General features: G+C 44.5%; 1 protein-coding gene across 1 annotated transcript in view; it reads right to left on the bottom strand.

Annotated features, from left to right (window-relative positions):
- Positions 1 to 16,464, bottom strand: part of LOC115140599 (substance-P receptor-like) — a 53,356-nt gene extending 36,892 nt beyond the window's left edge. Inside the window, exon 1 of the mRNA XM_029678949.2 lies at positions 15,968 to 16,464. Within this exon, the coding sequence (XP_029534809.1) occupies positions 15,968 to 16,377 (410 nt within the window). The 5' untranslated portion in view covers positions 16,378 to 16,464. The remainder of the gene's footprint in view (positions 1 to 15,967) is intronic.
- Positions 16,465 to 16,672: the final 208 nt, after the last annotated feature.

The raw sequence follows: 16,672 nt of genomic DNA on the forward strand, positions 1-16,672 counted from the left end.
CCTGCCTTATATCATGTACTACCTTTGAGTCCCTAGTCAAAAGTAGTGCACTATATGTACTAAAGTGCCATTTGGGATGCAAACCCACTAAGTCCCATTCCATCAATAGGCTACTGACGTGACAGTATCTCACACTTCGACAGCAGCATATCAAGCTGCACTTGAGAGGAAATGCAAATTCTTCCCCCTGGAGTCGATATTTGCCCTGAAATCTAATTGGCACAATAATTTAATCGCTGACTTTAAGCTAGAGACTTCTGGGTTTTTGCATGGGCTGCGCATCTCAATCCACTGACTGCGCCGGTGTTGGCCGTTCGGCTCTGCAATGGAAAACGACAGACTTACAACGTGTTTGAGAGACCAAGACACAGATCTACTCATGGAAACGTCCGTAAAGTCAGAACGTTTTGAGCTAGTAAATATTTGTAAAGCTGAGACTCTCATTAATACGAACGTGTCATCCATTTTGGTCCATCGGCGTACTAACTTTGTACAGGTCTTCTCATAAAAAGTCTGTAAAGTCGGAACAGTTTGAGCTAGAAACGATTTGGACACAGTTCTGAAAAGCGGAGACACAAGCTTCACAGTACTGGTCATCTGGTAACTGGAAGTGAATAGGATCTTTCAACCAAAAAAATGTCCCTGAGCTTTCCTATATTTCTAAAATACAGGAAACACACTTCAAAACAAACTTCCTTTGGATTTATTTTTAGACTATCTCAACTCAAATCAACGTTTAGTGGTCATGTAAACAGATTTGCAGATGTTATCGCAGGTGCAGCAAAATGTTTGTGTTTAATACCTGTCACGCCTGCTCCCACTCCCCCTCTCTGGCACTCGAGGATGTCAGCCTGCCCTTCATTACGCACACCTGTCACAATCATTACCTGCCGCTGCACAATATTGGACTCACCTGGACTCCATTACTTTGTTAATTACCCCTCTTTATCTGTCTGCTCCTCAGGTTATTCCCTGTGTCAGCATTGGTGTGGTTATTTTTCCCTCGTCCAGATGCTGTTCCTGTCCTGTTTCATGTCCGTTGTTCATTAAATGTTCTCCTTGTACCTGCTTCCTGTCTCCAGCATTGATCCTCACAATACCTAGCAATAATACAATAAACAATACGCACATAATCCATCAAAATAAAAAATATCAGAACGAGCAATGTCAGAGACTGGTTTTGCAATGTCTTTTTTTCCATGTATGAATGTGTTATTCAATGTGTTTCTATGGGCTAATAGCAGTAAGACCAAATTCAATGTTTCATCAAATAATAAAAACTATTTTTTTGCTGATACCTACATTGATCCTAAAATTTGAAATCAAATAGCTAGATGGTATATGGTATGACCATCTCAACAAAAACTCATCTGTTAGCTTAGTAGATATCGCTATCTAGAGGCTTAGACACTAGGGGTTATACTGGGAGATCTAATCAACATCGTAATCCAAATAATAGCCCCATTTAATCTACTAATTGGATTTCTGCCAATAACCAAATTGGGGGAGAGATGATACTTGATTTCAAAACACTCCCAGTAGTCGACACAACTATTTGTCCCATTTTGACTCTCTGTTATGCTCGGCTCGTTAGGAAGGAAACTTGTATATTGTTCCAATTGAGACTTGCAATGCTGCTTCTCCATGGTATGAGTTTAGTTTAGAGGTGTCTCTGACAACACTACTTGAAGAGCCTATATACAGTAGATGCTATAGAGTAATGGCTTTTGAGGCTAGTGTGGGTTAGATACTGGTGACTGATGTCAGTTTGTTTACTTTTCACCAATGGCATACAAATGCATAGATTTACATACTGTATGTCCACATGAACAAACAACAAACACATAACCACTGTCTTTATTTTTTATTTTCATACTCTTACTACACCATGGAATCATTGTTTTGCGAATCCTTTTCTTATTTTCTAAGGGGAAATTCGATCTGTATTCTGTAGCTACTACTTGCCCCCCGAGTGTCTGCAGCCTCGCTCTTTGTCTCAATTTCTTTCACACCTGTTTCGCACCTCACTTTCTTTCTCTGTGTTCTACCTGCCTTTGTTGTGAATGTCTTTAGGCAATAGCAGGCAACACTGGAAGATGGTATGAATGAATTAGAGAGGCACAAATCCAATGATCCGGCAATAACATCTAAACCACCAAAGCCCCCTACAATACAAGGAAAAATGCAATCAAGCAAAAGGAAGATTTTGCCGTCAGGGTGCTCTCATCTCATAGAGAGCTCGCCATGGAATAAGGTCCTTCTGCAGAGGGGCCAACACCCTTGCATAATATCCACATCAACAGATGGGAGGAGATGTGTCCCGGTGGCAGACCTGGGTTCCAATACTTATATCAAATAGTAAATATGAAACATGGCTTTGGGACAAGATACCCCCCATGGCTATCCAACTCAATGGATTCTCCATTCACCAAGCGGATAGGACATTGGATTCAGGGAAATCGAGAAGGGGAGGGGTATGCCTTTTCATCAACAGCAAATGGTGTGCTGACTCTAACGCAGTGGATGTCTCGACCCATTGTTCACCCGTCTTGGTATACCTCATGGTCAAATGCCAACCCTTCTACATCTCAACTGTGTGCTGCTCTTATCGTGACTGTTATACATTCCACGTCATAACAAAAATAACAACAAGCTGGCACTTCATGAACTGTACGAGGCTATAAACAAGCAGGAAATCATGCACACGAAGGCCTTTTCTTCTTGCCAGTGATTTGAATTCCACGTCATTAAGACGTGATGAAAACTTCCATCAACATGTCTCCTTTGCCACAAGGGGCGATAAAGTTCTCTACCCATAAGAAACCATACAGGGCACTCCCTCGTCCCCCCTTCGGCAAATCAGATTATGACTCTATTCTCCTGCTTCCTGTCTACAAGCAGTACCTCAAATAGGAAGTACCCTTGACGCACTCTGTTGAGAAATGCTCCTCCGAATCAGAGGCTATGCTACAGGACTGCTTTGCTAGCGCATCAATGAGCTAACCATCGCCGTCACCAGCTTCATTAGGAACTGCATCGCCGACGTTGTCCCCACAGTGAAGGTTCGCTGCTTCCCCAATCAAAAGCCCAGGATTAACACAGAAGTTGACACTAAGCTAAAGGAAAGGGCTACCACACACAAGGGTATTGCAGACAACCCTGAGGCTACAGCTGAGGACATGAACAAGTACAAGAAGTCCCACTACAACCTCCCCAGAGCCATCAACCAAGCAAAAGGACAATAAAGGAACAAGGTAGGATCTATTACCAACCACATGTGGCAGGGGCAACACTCTATTACAGATTACAAAGGAAGACACAGCCATGATCTGCCCAATGATGCCTCTCTACCAGGCGGGTGTGTGCTTAGTCCCCTCCTGTACTCCCTGTTCACCCAGGAATGGGTGGCCATGCACAACTCCAACACCATCATCAAGTTTGTTGACGACACAACGGTGGTAGGCCTGATCATCGGCGACAATGAGACAGCCTACAGGGAGGAGGTCAGTGATCTGTCAGTGTGGTGCCAGGACAACAACCTCTCCCTCAAATTCAGTAAGAACAAGGAGCTGACCTTGGACTACAGGAAATGGGGGAGATGAGCACGCCCCCATCCACATCACTGGGGCTGAGCTCCCTGACATCCAGGATCTCTATACAAGGTGGTGTCAGAGGGGGCCCCTAAAAATTGTGACGCCAGCTACCCAAGTCATAGACTGTTCTCTCTGCTACCGCATGGCAAGCGGTACCAATGCACAAAGTCTGGAACCAACAGGATCCTGAACAGCCATAAGACGGCTAAATAGTTATAGTTAACCAAATAGCTACCCTGACTATCTGCATTGACCCCTTTTTTGACTCATCACACACGCTGTTGCTACTGTTTACTATCTGTCACTCTATTCCTAGTTATATGTTCATATCTACCTCAATGACCTCGTACCCCTGCACATCATCTTGGTACTGGTACCACGTGTATATAAACAAGTTATCCTTACTCATTGTATATTTATTATTACTTTTATTATTTCATCCTTTACTTTTCTATTATTTTTCTATTTTTTCTTTATTTTCCGCATTGTTGGGAAGGACCTGTAAGTAAACATTTCACTGTTAGTCCAAACCTGTTGTTTACAAAGCTTGTGGCAAATAACTTTTGATATAATTTAACACGACACACACACACTGCTGCTACTCCTGATGCCTAGTCAACTTACCCCTATACCTATCAATCCCTACCACTCCAGTATTCCTGCATAATATAAATATGGTATTGGAACTGAACCTGTATATAGCTTACTTACTTCTCGTGTTCTTATTATTTATTTTTCTTGTGTTTTTGTTCTACTTTACTTTATTTTATAGTACTACATATTGATATTGATTACAGCACTGTTGTGAAAAGAGCTTCCAAGAAAAGCATTGCGCTGTACTCGTGCCCGTGACAATAAAACTTGAAACAAAACATTGGCTATAGCCTGTCTGGAGTACCAAATGGATGGGGTTTACAGTTTTGGGACAATTCTATTGGTCAATTAAGCAGCAAGGTCAGTCAAGCACATACAGTTGAAGTCAGAAGTTTACATACACTTAGGTTGGAGTCATTAAAACTAGTTTTTCAACCACTCCACAAATTTCTTGTTAACAAACTATAGTTTTGGCAAGTCGGTTAGGACATCTACTTTGTGCAAGACACAAGTAATTTTTCCAACACAAGTAATTTTTCCACTTATAATTCACTGTATTACATGCACTAAATTGACTGTGCCTTTAAACAGCTTGGAAAATTCCAGAAAAAGATGTCATGGCTTTCTGTTAGGCTAATTGACATAATTTGAGTCAATTGGAGGTGTACCTGTGGATGTATTTCAAGTCCTACCTTCAAACTCAGTGCCTCTTTGCTTGCCATCATGGAATAATCAAAAGAAATCAGCCAAGACCGCAGAAAAATCATTGTAGACCTCCATAAGTCTGGTTCATCCTTGGGAACAATTTCCAAACGCCTGAAGGTACCACGTTCATCTGTACAAACAATAGTACGCAAGTAGAAACACCATGGGACCACGCAGCTGTCATACCTCTCAGGAAGTGGACATATTCTGTCTCTTAGAGATTAACATACTTTTGTGCGAAAAGAGCAAATCATTCCCAGAACAAGAGCAAAGGACCTTGTGAAGATGCTGGAGGAAACAGGTACAAAAGTTTCTATATCTGTCACATCCTGACCTTAGTTCCTTTTTTATGTCTCTGTTTCAGTTTGGTCAGGGCGTGAGTTGGGGTGGGCATTCTATGTTTTGAGTTCTATGTTTTCTATTTCTATTTCTATGTGTTTGGCCTGTTTGGCAAAGGAATTGGAATTGTAATACAGTGAATTATAAGTGAAATAATCTCTGTAAACAATTGTTGGAAAAATGACTTGTGTCACGCACAAAGTCGATGTCCTAACTGACTTGCCAAAACTATAGTTTGTTAACAAGAAATGTGTGGAGTGGTTGAAAAACAAGTTTTAATGACTCCAACCTAAGTGTATGTAAACTTCTGACTTCAACGGTATATAGCATCTCTAAAATCTAAAACCTTCAGTAATGTACATCGTACCAGCTCCTTCCGGGCCTCCAAAGAAAAACAAGCCTGATGCCGGTAAAAAAAACTATTCTCAGCTTGAGCTTCCTTATCAAGTTCTCTACATGAACAGTGAAGCTCAGCTAGTCATCCACCCACACACCCAAATATTTTACACTTTTACTTGCTCCATAGTATGTCCAGCCAATGTAGCAATTACATGATTTTTAACATGCCTGGCATTTGAAAATACCATGCCTTTTGTTTTACCCAAATTTAGAACCAGCTTTAAATCATACAGGTTGTTGTATGATGTTAAATGCTCTTTGGGCATTTTCAAAAGCTAAAGATAAACTACTACCACTTGAATAAATAACAGTATCATCTGCATAAAAATGAACATCTGCTGTTTCAATAAGATCCCCAATGTTGTTGATATGCAAAATGAACAACAGTGGGCCCAAAATAGAACCTTGCGGAACACAATGTAACTTCTTGTCAAGAGCACAGTGGATGTCATTTAAAACCTTCAATGTTGCTGAAACAGTGCCGTGGTCAAACCTACAACCTGATTGCATTCCATTTAAGATGTTGTTTTCTTGGAAGTAGGCCTTTAGCTGCCTACTAACTAAGGACTCCGGTGCCTTTGACAATACAGACTGTCAGGATTTGGCCAGGGTTGTTCCGGTTTTTGGTCACTAGATGCCCCCATTGTGCCTTTTGACCTTTTGTTTTCCCTTGATCCCCATTATTATTTGCACCTGTGCCTCGTTTCCCCTGATTGTATTTAAACCCTTTGTTTTCCTCAGTCCTTTGCTCTGTGTTTGTATGTTAGCACCCAGCCCTAGTATTCTGTGAACTCTTGTTGATCCCGGTGGACGCTCTTGTGGAATTCTGTTTTTTGTTCTTGTTTATTTATTTTTTGAGTATCTTTTGAGGCTTTTTGTGCTATACCTACCACCTTGTGGATTTACCTTTTTTGTCTTGGAGGATTACCTTTGTTCTTGTGGAATTCCTTTTGAGGTTGTGGAGTTACATGTGTTCCTGAAGGACTTCATTTTTTACTTCATTAAATATACCGTCTCAAGTACTGCTGTGTCTGCCTCATCTTCTGGGTTCTGCCGACTATTCGTGGCTCAGTTGGTTAAGTGACTGTTTCTCACTCCGGAGACCCGGGTTCGTAACCGGGTCCTGACAGAAACACAGAGCCAAAAATGAACCCAGAGGCAGCCAGTTCCCAGGACCTTGTTGCCATGCTGTCCCACCACCAGGAGACTGTCCAACGCCACGAAGCCGCCCTGGTTCAGCAAGAGGCCTTAATGGCTAGACATTCTCATCTTCTGTCGGAGATGCTGACTTCCATAAAGCAGATATCTGATCGACTTACCTCGGCAACAGTTCCCGTCCCAGTACCTCAGATTCACGTACCCATGGCAGTTAACCCTCTGGCTGAACCTCGTCTTCCACCTCCCCAACGGTTCTCAGGTGATCCAAGTGCTTGTAAAGGGTTTCTCACCCAATGTTCTCTCTCCTTCGAGCTGCAACCCTCGTCGTTCCCCACCGACCGGTCTAAGATCGCATATATCATCACCCTGCTGTCGGAAAAAGCCCTGGCCTGGGCTACTGCTGTGTGGGATGCCCATAGTTCCTGCTGTGCCAGCTACTCTGCCTTTGCTGAGGAATTCAAACGAGTGTTTCAAGGCCCAAGCAGTGGTCCTGACTCAGCCAAACAGCTCCTGACTCTCCACCAAGGTCGGCGCAGCGTGACGGACTATGCCATCCAGTTCCGCACGGTGGCAGCAGCGAGTGGTTGGAACAACGAGGCGCTCACTGTGTGCTTTCTGAAAGGCCTTTCCGACACTATCCAAGATGAACTGGCCACTCGGGAACCACCGGACAATCTCGAGTCCCTGATCAAGTTGACCTCACGCATTGACCAGCGTCTGAGAGAGAGAGAACTCAACCGTAGACCTCTAGCCCCTATCAGTCCCAGCTCCGAGTCCCCACCTTTATCCTCGCTGGCTCCACCGGAACCCATGCAGATTGGACGCATCTCCCAGGCTGAGAGAGACCGCCGGATGAGGGAGCGACGCTGTCTATATTGCGGCAAACCGGGCCATTTCCGTTCCACGTGTCCCGGGCTCCAGGAAACGCTCTGTCCCGTACAGACCGGGGAACTGTAACGGGAAACATAACCTCCTCCCATCCGTCCAACTCCCGTCTGCTCATTCCAGTCACCCTTTCCTGGGACAACCACAAGCTTCACCTTCAAGCCTTGGTAGACTCTGGAGCCGCAGGTAACTTCATGGATGGTGTCTGAGCGAAGGAGAATGGCGTTCCCTTTGAACCTCTAAGTGACCCCATGAGGGTTACTACATTGGATGGAAGCCCTTTGGGATCTGGACTTGTCACTCATGTCACTACCTCCTTGCGACTTTCAGTTTCACAACACAAGGAATTGATGAACTTTCATTTGATCTCCTGTTCCGAGTTCCCTCTCGTCCTTGGATACCCCTGGCTTCACAGCCATAACCCTCACATCGACTGGTCTGTGGGCACTATCAAGCAGTGGGGTCCTACGTGCCAAGCTACATGTATTTTCCCGAATTCCCCGAGTTCTACTCCCGAGTCTTTAGAATCCATCGACCTGACCCGAGTTCCCGAGTGTTACCATGACCTCAAACTGGTATTTAGCAAACAGAGGGCCACCATGCTACCACCCCATAGACCTTATGATTGCCCCATCGAACTGTTTCCGGGCACTTGCCCTCCCAGGCGTCGGATCTTTTCCCTATCTCCACCCGAACGAGCTGCTATGGATACCTACATCAAGGACGCTCTGGAAGCAGGCCTCATGCGTCCATCCACCTCCCGGCGGGAGCAGGGTTTTCTTTGTGGCCAAGAAAGACGGTGGATTACGTCCTTGCATCGACTACCGGGGACTCAATGCCATAACCGTCCGTAACCGTTACCCGCTACCCCTTATGGCCACAGCCTTCGAGCTGCTCCAGGAAGCAGTTGTTTTCACTAAACTTGACCTGCGGAACGCATACCATCTTGTGCGGATCAGACCTGGTGACGAGTGGAAGACCGCGTTCAACACGCCTACTGGTCACTATGAATACTTGGTGATGCCCTTCGGCCTGACCAACGCCCCAGCGGTGTTCCAAGCGCTCATAAACGATGTGCTTAGGGATATGCTTAACATATTTGTGTTTGTTTACTTGGATGACATCCTCATCTTTTCGAGCTCTCTTCAAGAACACACAAAGCATGTCAGACAAGTACTCAAACGCCTCCTAGACAGCCATCTGTACGTTAAGCCGGAAAAATGTGAATTCCATTCATCCCGAGTACAATTCCTGGGATTTGTAGTGGAACCCGGTCGAGTCCAAATGGACCCCAGGAAGGTAGGGGCGGTAGCGGATTGGCCCACCCCCAAATCCGTTAAGGAAGTTCAGCGTTTCCTGGGCTTCACAAACTTTACCGCAAGTTCATCAAGAACTTCAGCTTTGTGGCAGCCCCTCTCTCAGCTTTAACCAAGGGTGGCAATGCAAGGTTTTTGTGGGGAAGAGAAGCTGAGACGGCCTTCCAAGGACTCAAGCAGCGCGTCCTCTCTGCTCCCATCCTGATACTACCGACTACGGATGAACCGTTTGTGGTGGAGGTAGACGCCTCAGAGGTTGGTGTTGGAGCTGTCCTGTCTCAGAGGGGTGAAGACAAGAAGCTTCATCCGTGCGCTTTCTTCTCACACCGGCTTACCCCGGCTGAGAGGAACTACGATGTGGGGGATCGTGAACTCCTAGCGGTTAAGATGGCATTGAAGGAATGGAGACACTGGCTCGAGGGGGCTTCTCACCCGTTTCAAGTGCTTACGGACCACAAAAATCTGGAGTATATCCAGCAGGCGAAGCGGTTGAACTCTAGACAAGCTAGATGGTCTCTTTTCTTCAATCGATTCCAGTTTATCCTCACCTATCGGCCCGGGTCGAAGAATCTCAAACCGGATGCCCTGTCCCGAGTCTACGCTCCTGCCATTCGAGATGACACGGACATGCCTGTCCTTCCTGCTGCTAAGATCGTGGCTCCGATTTCGTGGCAAGTTGAGGATACCGTGAGACGAGCTCAAGCTATCGAACCGGACCCGAAAGGGGGTCCTGCCAATCGGTTGTTTGTCCCCAAGGCAGTGAGGACTCAGGTCCTTCTGTGGGGGCACTCCTCTCGCCTCACCTGTCACCCGGGCGTAGGTCGCACCTTGGAGTTCATCCAGCGTAAGTTCTGGTGGCCTACCATAAGAGAAGACGTTGCCTCTTTCGTCAATGCCTGCCCCGTGTGCTGCCAGGGCAAATCTTCTCACCTCCGCCCTCAAGGACTCCTTCACCCTTTACCTATTCCCCACAGACCCTGGTCCCATATCTCGTTGGACTTTATTACTGGCCTTCCTCCATCCCATGGCAATACTACTATCCTAGTCATAATCGACAGGTTTTCAAAGGCGGCCAGGTTCGTCCCTCTGACTAAGTTACCTTCTGCCAAGGAGACGGCTGAGTTGGTAATTAATCATGTGTTCCGAGTCTTCGGCATTCCTCAAGATATGGTTTCTGACAGAGGTCCCCAGTTCGCCTCAAGGTTTTGGAAGGCCTTCTGCCAACTCATGGGTGCTTCTGCCAGTCTATCTTCAGGGTACCATCCGAGTCCAACGGCCAAACAGAGAGGATGAATCAAGAGCTGGAAGCCACCCTCCGATGTATGACTCGTAACAACCCGTCCACATGGTCGTCCTTCATTGTTTGGGCCGAATACGCGCACAACACCTTGCGCTCCTCCTCCACTGGTATGTCCCCGCACGAGTGTCAGTTTGGCTATGCCCTCCATTGTTCCCGGACCAGGAGGCAGAAGTCAGAGTGCCTTCAGCCTTGAAGTTCGTCAGACGCTGTCGGCTTATGTGGAGGAAGACCCGTCTTAATCTTATGCGTTCCTCACAGAGGTACCAACAACAAGCCAACAGACGTCGCCGTCCCGGGCCTACCCTGCGCCCGGCCAGAGAGTCTGGCTCTCCACAAGAGACTTACCACTACGGGTGGAGTCTCGCAAGCTGTCCCAAAAATACATCGGTCCCTTTAAGGTTGCCAGGAGAGTTAACCCAGTTTCTTATCGCCTACACTTACCCAGATCCCTTAAGATTAATCCCACATTTCACATTTCCTTATTAAAACCTGTTGTTTTTTCTCCCCTTGTCCCGGCAGACAGACCTCCCCCTCCGCCTCGTGTCATTGGAGGCCAGCCGGCTTATACCGTCCATCGGATACTGGATTCCCGCCGGGTGCAGCGGTCCTGGCAGTATCTGGTGGACTGGGAAGGCTACGGTCCCGAGGAGCGCTCCTGGGTTCCTGCCAAAGACATACTGGACCCTGACCTCATTCGTCAGTTCAGGGCTCTCCACCCTGAGAGAGCTGGTAGGAACGTCAGGAGCCGTTCCTAGGGGGGGGATTCTGTCAGGATTTGGCCAGGTTGTTCGGTTTTTGGTCACTAGATGCCCCCATTGTGCCTTTTGACCTTTGTTTTCCTTGATCCCCATTATTATTTGCACCTGTGCCTCGTTTCCCCTGATTGTATTTAAACCCTTTGTTTTCCTCAGTCCTTTGCTCTGTGTTTGTATGTTGCACCCAGCCCTAGTATTCTGTGAACTCTTGTTGATCCGGTGGACGCTCTTGTGGAATTGTCTTTTTTGTTCTTGTTTATTTATTTTTTGAGTATCTTTTGAGGCTTTTTGTGCTATACCTACCACCTTGTGGATTTACCTTTTTTGTCTTGGAGGATTACCTTTGTTCTTGTGGAATTCCTTTTGAGGTTGTGGAGTTACATGTGTTCCTGAAGGACTTCATTTTTTACTTCATTAAATATACCGTCTCAAGTACTGCTGTGTCTGCCTCATCTTCTGGGTTCTGCCGACTATTCGTGGCTCAGTTGGTTAAGTGACTGTTTCTCACTCCGGAGACCCGGTGTCAGGACCCGGTTACGAACCCGGGTCTCCGGAGTGAGAAACAGTCACTTAACCAACTGAGCCACGAATAGTCGGCAGAACCCAGAAGATGAGGCAGACACAGCAGTACTTGAGACGGTGTATTTAATGTAGTAAAAAGTGAAGTCCTTCAGGAACACATGTAACTCCACAACCTCAAAAGGAATTCCACAAGAACAAAGGTAATCCTCCAAGACAAAAAAGGTAAATCCACAAGGTGGTAGGTATAGCACAAAAAGCCTCAAAAGATACTCAAAAATAAATAAACAAGAACAAAAAAACAGAATTCCACAAGAGCGTCCACCGGGATCAACAAGAGTTAACAGAATACTAGGGCTGGGTGCTAACATACAAACACAGAGCAAAGGACTGAGGAAAACAAAGGGTTTAAATACAATCAGGGGAAACGAGGCACAGGTGCAAATAATAATGGGGATCAAGGGAAAACAAAAGGTCAAAAGGCACAATGGGGGCATCTAGTGACCAAAAACCGGAACAACCCTGGCCAAATCCTGACACCCGGGTTCGTAACCGGGTCCTGACAACAGACAATCTTGATGTGGGTCGATAGTTGTCAAGTAGCGAAGGATCTCCACCTTTCAGGAGAAGCAGCACAAAATTAGATTTCCATATCTTGTGGATTTCCTTAACATCAAGGATAAGGTTAAAAATACATGTTAAGGGGGAGCAATCTGCAGCTAGGTGTAGGAAGCGGGGGTCTAGTTCATCAGGGCCAGGGGATTTTTTTTCCCATAAATTTCTTTCAGGGCTCTGAAACAGAGAAGGAGGAAAAGGAGAATCTGGTGAAAGAGTGAGTGCACAGGGGTGTCAGGTAAATTTGTAGGGGGCTCAATTATACCTTTGACCTTTTCAAATAAACTCCCTGCATCTACAAAATGCTGATTCAAGGTTTTCAGAATGGAGGTTCTCCCATTTACAATCTGTGTGTCTACCAACAATTGTTTGGGAGGCTGTGTATCTTTTTTTTGCACTACAAACCTTTCACTACTTGCCAAAATGTGGATGGATTATTTAAATTATCTGAAGTAGATTTCAGGTAGTGGTCTGTTTTCAATTTACGGATCATAGCCAAGACGTTTAAAAGCCATCAAATCATCTGCCTAACCAGTCCCTCTTGCTTTAGCTCACATAGCATTTCGTTCCCTTACGATTTTTGTAAGTTCCTTAGTAAACCAAGGGTTCTCTCTGACCTTAATCCTGATTTTTTTGAAAGGGGCATGCCTATTGCATACATCCTGGAATGCGTTATGGAAGTAGGAAAAGGCTAGTTCAACATCAGGGATTAATTCCAGACTATTCCATTCAATGCTAGATACATCATGTAGAAAACCTTGAATATCAAACCGCTTCCAGTTTCCAGTTTCAACCTAGTTACACTGTTAACAAACTGAGTGAGATTATGGGTATTGCATAGAATTTAGAGATGATCAGAGCTAGATGTTAACATGTCCTGATTCAGATCACTCATCAGGACGAACTCAGAGTTGACATTCTGTGATAACAATTTGAAAATACAATCCAGAGAGCCAACAGTAGCAGATGGAGGTCTATAACAACAAGATACAACAATATTTAAAGATGAGCCAAGGTTTAGGTTCAAAGACAGATATTCAAATTGCTTAGGTTTAGTAACAGAAGTCAGAACAACCACTGAAAACTTGTCTTTTATGTATATAGCAACACCACCACCTTTAGATTTACCATCTGTACGAAAAACATTGTAACCATTTATGCCAATATTTTTGTCTGTAAAATATTTTTTGAGCCAGGTTTCAGAAAGCATAAATACATCAGGGTCGGCAGTTATTATCCATATATTCACAAAATCAAGCTTTCTGCAGAAGACTTCTTACATTCCTATGCAAAAACTGCAGGCCACTGACTACTTAATTCGGCAGGGGTACGAAGGTCAGGACCTGGGTTAGATTGCACATTTCCAGACAGTAGAAGCAGCAAGATAATGTCTAGATCGAGGGTTACAACATTTGGAGTTCCAGACAGCACTTGAACGAGAGTCCAGAGTCACCAGAGTCTTTAACACCACATATTTCAGGAGATGTGTGAAGTCCAGAGACATGGTACCAAGAGAACAGTCCTGACATTTAAGAGGAAGCCCATATTGTTTGGGAGAAATGTGCATAGTTCTCACGTGTATTTACGGTGCAAGTGTGTGGTTTCTCACAAAACTTGAGGGAAACATATATTTCCTCATTCACAGAGCAACGGGCTCTAAAAGTATCGTTAACATTGTAAAAGCCAAGGGTAGACAACAGAAAAATGAACAACAGCAACATGTTGGCTTATAGCCCTAAGAGTCACTAATCAAATAGTCCAACCGCAGATCAATAAAAAAAAGTCAGCAATCACATGGTCCACCAGGGTCTGGTCTGGAGGTGGCGCTGCCGCATTGACCCCAGACTTTATACGTTTGACCCCCAGCACTGGGGGTTCATTCCCCGCATACTCCTTACTTATCTCCATTCACTTCCCTCTAACTCTCCCTATTTCATTCCTTCAAATGAACACATAAAGAATGCTGTTGTCCTTTTCTATATAAAGCAATAAGATGAAGATGGGTGAGAGAGATGCAGATTCAGTGATTTGCCATATCACAGTGAGTCAGGATTAAATGAGTGGAAAGTGAATGAAGAATCACGGACACAGTAGTCTGACTGCCACAGCAGATGGTACAATTGGGTTAACATGCAATTTAATGTGCTTTAAAGTGCTTTGCAGTACCTACCCTATGTTCACACACACACACACACACACACACACACACACACACACACACATACATGCTCTCTCACACAAATATATATACACACAAAAAGGTGTCAGGGCTTGTCAGTGTGTTTTGGTTTGGCAGGCTGAGGATCTGACTGTGTGTACATACTTACCAGGGTGTCTTCACTGGGAGACTGAGAGTCAGACAGCATTTTTGAATTTTGCAACACTGAATGTTTTAGCACCCACCACAAGCTGCTGGGGATATTGTCCATCGTCGACACACACCCATGCAGATATACTCAGACAGGCAAACGCATGCACTGACAAACAGACACAAATACACACAAATGCATGCACGCACACACACATTGACAGACGGAGGAAGGAGGTAACAGAGACGCTACATGATAGACCTTACCAGTTACGTTTTGCATACAGGAGTGCATACATGATCACTGGCTCATTGAGTTTGTAAAGATAATGTGTTCATGAAGAGATTCATTAGGCAAGTTAATTACAGTATGTAGTTGAATAATGATGAATGGAGAGCTGACTACTAGCTTAACCCCTGTGTGTATAGTATTTCTCCGCTCACAAGCAGTGTGTGTGTGCGTGGGGGGGGTAAAATACGGACCCTGCTCAAAAGTAGCGCACTATATAGGGAATAGGGTGCCATTTTGGCCAACATTGGGGGTAAATTCAGATCAGTGTGTGTTTGGAGCGTGTCTCTCTGTGACCTTTCAGCACCTGACATGAAGCCTGCTCTCCCTTCTCCAATTCCTCTCAGGGGTCATTTAATTTTAAAACACTGCAAAGGTCAAGTACATGCAGACTCTACTGGTAGAAAAGCAGAGATATCCAGGCATTACAGACTATTACTGCTGGAGAATGAAGTCAGAGGACAAATCAGACAGCAGCATTCACATGAGAAGGGCTTATCTCACAAACAGAAATGGAGGTTAATTATAACAGCCATGTGATGGGTGAGTCTGTTTAAAAACAAAAGCCTGGAGATAAACAAAACAGTGAGGTCAAACACACATTCACACATATACATGCGCACATGCACGCACACACACGAAGCAACACATCCACACACGCACATGCATGCACACACACACAACATACCACAGCACTCTAACACCACAGCCTCTGTCACCTTTCATCAATACATAACATGAACACATCTACTATATACATTATTATTAACATCAATTATCTATAGCAGTTGCTGATTGACATACCCTAAATAACCGTTTGAATTGCAGTGCACAAATTAAATATATATTGATTGGTTGGTTTGATGAAGGATGTAGTAGCAGCGGCAGTAGCATAACTCCAGAACCAATTTTTTTGAATGAATACATTACTAGCTATATAACATGTCTATGTAACCTATGTATGAATGTTATTGTCTTAATCCTAATATGTTATAACATAGTTATTAGGCTACTAATAACTTGGTGACTGGATTCAAGTGCATTATTGTTATTATTAAAGTGCATTTTTGTTCTGTTTGATTTATTGTCACCATAAACATACATTCTAGCCTTTGGATTAAATTCACATTTGTTACATCAATGTGAAACATAAGAAGCTGCGCATTGAAACGTTTCCCCAAACAGAACTCACCTGTCCACCGCTATCGCAGTCATAGAGTATATACTAGCGAAGACAGCAGCGACGGGGAAGAAGTTGTGAAAGCGACAGTACATCAGCCCGAAGTACCACTCGTTGTGCACGGAATAGATGAAGTTGATAACGGTGTTGAAGGCAGACATAGACGCTTCAGCAAACGCAAGGTTCAACAGAAAATAGTTGGTCACAGTTCGCATTCGTTTATGCGCCATAATGATCCAAATTACAACGACGTTCCCCACCAGAGACACAGTAACCATGCAACTGTAGGCGAATGCCCATAGCACAATTCTCCAAACGGGTTGCACAAACTGGTTCCAGTCCTGATCAGTTCCATTGACCCCTGAAGAGTTAGTCCAATTGCTTGGCAATTTTAAATCAGTTGTGGTGAACAAGGGATCCATTTTTTTGGTGTTCTGCTGGTGACAATAATATAATTAGTCCATGCAACACCTATGAAATGTACACTAATCAACCAGTTACCGATTGAATAAATGGTAAGGAATCATCTTGGAGAATACTGATGTCTTTCAATTGAAACTTTCTTCTTCATTGCCATCCTGACGAATTTGGCACCCATAAATTAGACTGGTAACATGATGCAATGATCACTGAAAAGCAGCTCACACAGAGAACATTTAGAATAACCCGCAGGTATTAAAAATGTAATTTGGATAAGAAAATTAATGTGTATTTAAG

This window comes from Oncorhynchus nerka, linkage group LG13, assembly GCF_034236695.1.
Source record: "Oncorhynchus nerka isolate Pitt River linkage group LG13, Oner_Uvic_2.0, whole genome shotgun sequence".
Lineage (NCBI taxonomy): Eukaryota > Metazoa > Chordata > Actinopteri > Salmoniformes > Salmonidae > Oncorhynchus > Oncorhynchus nerka.